General features: G+C 40.6%; 1 protein-coding gene across 1 annotated transcript; it reads right to left on the bottom strand.

Moving 5' to 3' along the window:
- Positions 1–341: 341 nt before the first annotated feature.
- LOC120296364 (auxin-responsive protein SAUR71-like) lies at positions 342–740 on the bottom strand. Its single transcript, XM_039318259.1, has one exon. It carries the CDS (start codon positions 738–740, stop codon positions 342–344), a length of 399 nt encoding a protein of 132 aa, XP_039174193.1.
- Positions 741–6,728: the final 5,988 nt, after the last annotated feature.

The following is a 6,728-nucleotide window of genomic DNA, read 5'->3' as shown; positions in this document are numbered from 1 at the left end:
AATCCCTCAAGCCATCACTAGTAGCCTATGAAAGAGATGGACGATAAAGGATTTTCTTCATTTACATTGGTCTACTGCGTGCGTGGGGTTGAAATGCATCACATCTCAAAGAAAATGTAAGCTATTACAAGGCGGAAGCACCCGATACCTATACGAAAGCATCTCATCGGCGGCTTTCTCATCATTACCACATTTGACAAGCTGGTGATGCTGGTAACTATAAGCTTATAAACTGCAATAACGAAGCAGCACACGGCCTAACAGCGCCATGCGACGAAGTAGATTCCGAAGCCGCTGTCACTGCCTAGGCTATGCTCACTTCCTCTAGCATGCCGATCTTGTCATGGATCCAGACATAAGCGGGGCCAACTCCCTCCGTTCTTCGACACGACATGAGGATCTGCAGTCGCGCCGCGTTCTATCGAGCCCACCATTTCTCGGAAGAGAGACTCGTCGCAAGGCAAAGCTAATGGCCCATCCCTCTGATGGCTGCACTCCTCATACGCCTGGTCCAGGAGGTGCTGCAAAATGGGGTGGTTCAGTTGCTCTACCTTGATTACAAATCTCCGGCGAAATGTCCCAACGAGAACAGCCAGGTGGCCCGGCGGGACATCAGGGGGTGGATTCCTTCCGCTGCCGCTGCCGCCAGCTCTGTTGTGCCTCCACCACGTGGAAACCATTTTCTTGAGCTTCACGATGTTGCCGATGTTGCATTTGAGTTTCACTATTGGCGACACCATGGAAGTAAGAGCTTCCGGCACGACAACATCAGCAGCGTTGAGGAGGGATGAGAAGCTGAGGCTTTGCAAGAGCGGACGTCCGTTTTAGTGCCTATTTAACGAACCAGGAGGGTGGACCCATCTAGTCATATCCTCTAATAGTTTCCTCTTTTCACATACTTTGGTACGCTATAATAAGCCAGGGCGATGGAGCAAACACATCAATCTTTACAGAGAATATTACGATAGATACACTGTATCCGTTATACGTTTGTAGTTCGAAAGCTGATAGTGATCATAACCGCAGAACTCACAGATGAAATAAAAACTAATAAAGAGTCGATCTATCACATGCGACGAATTCAAGAACACTAATTTGATCGCTCTGCTATGGAAGTTTTTTATGCATATGACTTGAGAGTTATGATGTTCCTGTCTTGTGGTATTGTTCGGCTTTGCTAAGACACGTCCACCTGCTCCGGGTCACGCACGACTTCCAAAAAATGATGACATCTTCATCCATGCCTGGTTTAGAGGGGTACGTGCCCTCGCGTGCCCTATCCCGTACTTCATTTTCTAGTGCCCATATACCATTATATGACACGCAATTACATTGTTTTTTTCTCGAAATATCCTCTAAAATGAATTGGTGTCTTTCACTTGATCTCCTACCTCATCGACGGTGCCAAAAGCCACCGTTTATTAAGCATCTGTCATGTGCCCATCCCATTCGTTGGAGAGATGCACAACCCCCCAAAAAATAATAAAAAATAACTAACATGAGTTTCAAAGCAAAATTTGTCTCATGTTAAATGGCGCATTTATGAGTTAATTCTGATTTTCACATACATTTTAGACACACTCTCCCCGTGTCCGATGTGCAAATCAGTTCATTTTCACCATCCTAAGCCTGCCTTGTCCGATTCATCTGCCCTGGTGACCACTCCCTACCCCCTTGGATTGAGTCATTACAGGCCCTTTGACTTCCACGTGGTTCATCCCGAACTACACACTTAATGAAGGGGATCCCACTCAAATACCATATTATGACATCCTTAGATTAACTCACTTGAAATATTGTTTGCTTTGCCTCATCCCATACCAAGCCTCATCATTTGGAATACAGATAAAAAAAATTTCAAGGAGGTCGCCCATCCTAATATTGCTATAACATGAGCACATTTAACTTTGTTGTTCCAAAGTAAACCTTGTTGTTACGTCAATATGCGTTCTTTATATGTTTGATGTATAATTTAGTTCATTCATGCCCCATTCACCAATCCAAAAGCCAACTAGGAGTTGCTCATTGTCCGAGTCCTTTGGCCTCGGTCACTCCCTGCCTTTATCAAACTGGGTCGTTATAGGTTCAATTCAGGGTAACTTGAGAAAGGTCCTGCTCTAGATGATCTTTCGAGAAACGGTGTCCAAGTCTAGGGAATTTATGGAATTTCTCCTCGAATTTTTGGGATATAGCACAAACTCAAAACCCCATCTCGACTAATATTCAAAAGAGGAAGCGAATGTTTTGAGGTTCGATTGCAATAGCATTGGGACGAACTATGGAGCCAGGATAGGAACAAGCTAGTGCGGAAAAAGGGGGAACTTTTAATTCATACATAGACCGGGCAGGCTTTAACAAATTCCTTGTTCGCTCGCAAATTATCTTTAAATCATGAGCCAAACAACATCGATAAAGAGCCGCTCACAAAAATAGTAATCAAGCGAGATCATTCGATTTAGCGAGGCCTGCCTACTTATCCATCCACTTTACATACAATGCCCGCGGTTCAGATGAATGGTGCATGCATTAGATTCACTCAATAATTTCTTCAATTAAACCCCTGGATCAGATTGGACCCAAGAAAAGTAAAAACAAAAGAAACAGATGAGGAGGAGGAGAATTACTATCTTGAGAGGTGTGTCGTATTGAAATGGAGAACTCCCGGGTGAAAAATCATTAATGAACCAAGAAAAATTGGAAAATAGATTTTGTATAGTCTTAATCATGCAAAGATTATAATGTGACGCGACCTTTGGAGCATGTAGGTCCTAGCATTCATGGGTCATCTTGCATTGTACTGATCACAATTTTTTCTTCCTTACCATACTTATGTAAACTCCTTTTCAATTGTCGAAATGGAAAGAGATACGTCGCCTTCAATGAGAAGCTCGACTCTAAACAATCATGTGCAAAGGCAAGACGTGAAATTAGGGTAAAGTCAGTCCTCCATGCGTCATGCCAATTCGGGTCCGGCTTCGTGAATCAAGAAGGCCTGCGAAAACGAGATGCTGAGGAACCATTAGACGGTCTACCCCAAATCGAAGAGTGTCATTTTGAAAGTTCTGGCCGAGAAAGTGAATGGTTTCATACGGTGGTGAGGCTCTTGCTTCTGTTGCAATTAGATGGAAAATGATTTGGCGAGAACTTAGCTGAGATCCTCTCATCTATGATGACAAAATCAGCACGATCGTGCTTGTCTAGTACAACGGAATGGAGGGCATATTCCTGAGTGGATCGAGCTCCTGTGCATGTCTTGATTATGGGTCCCTTTCTTGTCCAAGTTTAGAAACGATGGAACATGTGGGTTGAGCGATTGGCCCTTGACATTTTGTCTCGTGACACTGCCAAGAAAAGATCCCACGGCTCTACAAACGGACACACGGCCAAGAGCATCTCGATCTGAAGACAGATGGTCTGATCGCGTCGACGACGGGTCTCATCAATCGCCATCGTGGTGTGGGTGAGCCCTTCTCATGGGTATAATTGATTCCCGATCAAATAGGACCGGCCGGCACGGCGTAATTCATTGCGCTGGGACTTCAGTTACTACGATTGAAACGGAAAAGAGAGTGTAGAGAAGAGGGTGAGTAGAAATTCTACAAAGGTAAAAAGGGTTTGGTTTTCACTTTAGGGCTTCTAACCAAAAACTTCAGCCTCAGGTATATGAAAACGAGACTAGCCGGTGCTACTTAATGGATCATTATGACTGATTTGATATAACTTTCTCGCAGTAGCTTAAGCTATGAAAAGTGGTTATACAATTCATAATCTAGCAAAATTGCAGTGTCTTGTTGAAATGGATTATAAATTAGTCACCTCAAATTTCACTAACCAACCATAATAGATTCTAAAATAAAATATTAAAGCAAATTGGTTTAATTGGGCATGTTATGAACCCGTTCATAGCCCACTTAACTCATTTCCCATTAAAAGTTCAGCTCACTAGGCAAATCCCAAATATGAATTCTCATGATCGTCGTCACTGAAGAACGAATTCATCAATCCCTATAGTTGCGCCAACAGAGGAGCATGGTGACTCAATCTCATGATGTAGAACCTCGCTCTTTGCTCGTTCACCAGCCTCACACACCTCCTAGTGAAATCACATCTCCTCTGCGATGGCGACGGCAACGGCCACGGCGCCTCCTTCCTTGACAGCTTCCACTTGTCGTCGACGTAATGTTTTCGTTGCCTTCGTGTGATTGCTAGCCATGTGAAGATCTTGCTTTTCAAGAAAAGAGTTGAATTCTGCTTCTTGTGGGTTGGTTGAATGAAGTTGTCTCTTTCTCTCTTTTTGCTACTAGCCGATGGGTACTAGAGAGAGAGAGAGAGTATGAAGTGAAGCGATGGAGGAGGAAGACGGAAAAACTTGTGAGATCACCATCCTAGGCTCCTACTGCTATTCCTCCTTTGGCCTAGGTACATTTACTTTACCAAATCATTAGATTTTCAAAGCTTAACCCATCGCTATTAAAGGTATCAAAAAATGGGTCTTAAATCCATATATAACCCCTTCAAATCATAAATGGATTTTAGACCCCTTCAAATCATAAATGGATTTTATATGAGTCACTTACATTTTGAAAAGACTAGTTAAATGGATTTATAAATTGAAAGCTTAAGATAAATAGGTCTTAAATGGGTTAGACTTAAAACTCATTTCCAACACAAGCCTTACACTCTCTCTTTCTCTCTTTAACTTTATAAAATATCTTTTTATAAAATCCAAGTTATAATTATTTTTCATATTTCATATTTCTTTTTTTTTCTTTCCATTTTTTTCTTTCTTCTTCCTCTCCCACGATGACCGCCCGATCGGCTAAGTAAGGCTCAAGCTCGTTGATGTTTGGCGAGCTCAAGCCTTCGATCCGGGGTGAGGCTCGAGCTCGCCAACAATTGGCGAGGCTTGAGCCTTGCGGATTTGACAAACCTTGAGTTCGCCTAAACCCAATCACCGTCGTCGTCGTGGTTGGTAGTCGGCCGAAGAAAAAGAAAAATTAAAATTTTTTAAAATAATAATTAAAAATTCATTTTTAAAAATAAAAATAATTAAAAATCGATTTTTAAAAAAATAATCTTTTTGAAAAATTATAAAAACTGTCCATTAAATTTTTTTTGCATAAAATGTTTTAGCAATACCATTTTTTTTTTATTGCATCATGCAATATGAAAAATGGTTTTTCACAAATAAGCAAATATTATATTTATGTCAATCATTAGCTTATCAAACTTTTTCTTATCAAGAATTCTTCAAAAGTATTTCAATTTAAAGGATTTTCACTTTTTTTTTTTATTTACTAATTTTTTATTGTTTATTTACTTTTTAAATTTGATTGTGTGAAGAGCTTAAAGTGAATTAAATGAGTGGGAGTGATTAACCTAAATTGAGTTAAATATTAGTATGTTTCAGTAATATGAGTTGGGTCGAGTATGGATCATCAAATTTACATTGCATGAAAATGAGTGAAAACGAATTAATTGAGTTAGACCATTTTTGACTCGATCCAACTAGACCCTAACTCCAATGCGACCCACATATTTGATGGCTCTAGTCATTATATCTCCGATTCCTACCTAAATTTACAGTTACAATGATTTCTGCTCATCCTATCACATGTAGAAAGACAGTAAGATTGATTTTGCTCATTGTTGTTGCATGTAACAAGTCAATAGAACTCGTGGTTTTCATTATTTGCAAAATGAAGAATCGTACATTGGTGAAGATATATGCCTATTGAACAAATTGCTGAAATTAATGTCTTCAACTTGAATGCAATTGATTAAGACCCAATTAAAAGCCAAAACCTATTTCATGATTTATGGATGACCCTGTTTCATGATTTATAGATGACCTGGGCCAAACTTTCACCACCACTTTCATGCCCAAGTCCATAACTTAGCCCCCAAGCTTCCTCACTAACTTACCAATTTAAGGAAAAGCTCAAGTACAAGATGAAAATGAGTTACTTTATAGTTGGGCAAGTAGTACCCCTTTCTCAATTCATTCATTGTTAATGAGAGTTAAATTGTCGCCGATGTTTCGACCAAATACTCTATACTACGATGAAAATTTGGAAGTGTTATTTATTACCAACAGCTTAAAGCTGCCTCTTTTAGTCCTTCTTATATTTCTTTCTCCATTTTTCAGAACAGCAGACTAACAAAAACTTTTATAACAAGGTGTATCGATCTGTTTATGTGCATGCGCATGCTGTGCCGATCTTTTTTTTTTTTTTGCCCCCATAATTCTTTGATCATGTCATACGCTGCATAATATATATATTTCTTTTGTAAATCGAGGACTCCACCATGGGCTTCCCAGCACCAAAAGACCAGACCCCTATACTTTGGGAGAGATTAACACAGGACCCCATTACCATGGCCCCCCACTTAAAACGCGTTAGCAGTTACGAAGTTTCGATTTTGAGATCTTTGTGATGAAGTGTCCAAAGCCAAACCAACTTAACTGTCCACCGGTGGGTTGCAATGTAAAATATTAACATAGCGAAAGGTCAAGAAAGTGTAGAACATGTCGTAGGTGGCACAATGCCGAGCGGGCGAAGCTCGGTGATTTTAGCTGTCCACAAGATAAGGCCGCGAACCGTTATGGTTGCCCTCGGTCGTATGGTGGATCCCTCAAGCCATCACTAGTAGCGTGTAAAAAGAGATGGACAATAAAGGATTTTCTTCATTTACATTGATCTACAGCATGCGTGGGTTGAAATGCA

The sequence above is a fragment of the Eucalyptus grandis genome, chromosome 1 (genome assembly GCF_016545825.1).
Source record: "Eucalyptus grandis isolate ANBG69807.140 chromosome 1, ASM1654582v1, whole genome shotgun sequence".
NCBI classification, from domain to species: domain Eukaryota; kingdom Viridiplantae; phylum Streptophyta; class Magnoliopsida; order Myrtales; family Myrtaceae; genus Eucalyptus; species Eucalyptus grandis.
This window is presented reverse-complemented; position numbering and strand designations above follow the sequence as displayed.

Bases quoted from the DNA above. Each gene is read 5' to 3' on its own strand.
- LOC120296364 (XM_039318259.1), bottom strand. From the start codon at position 740: ATGGTGTCGCCAATAGTGAAACTCAAATGCAACATCGGCAACATCGTG.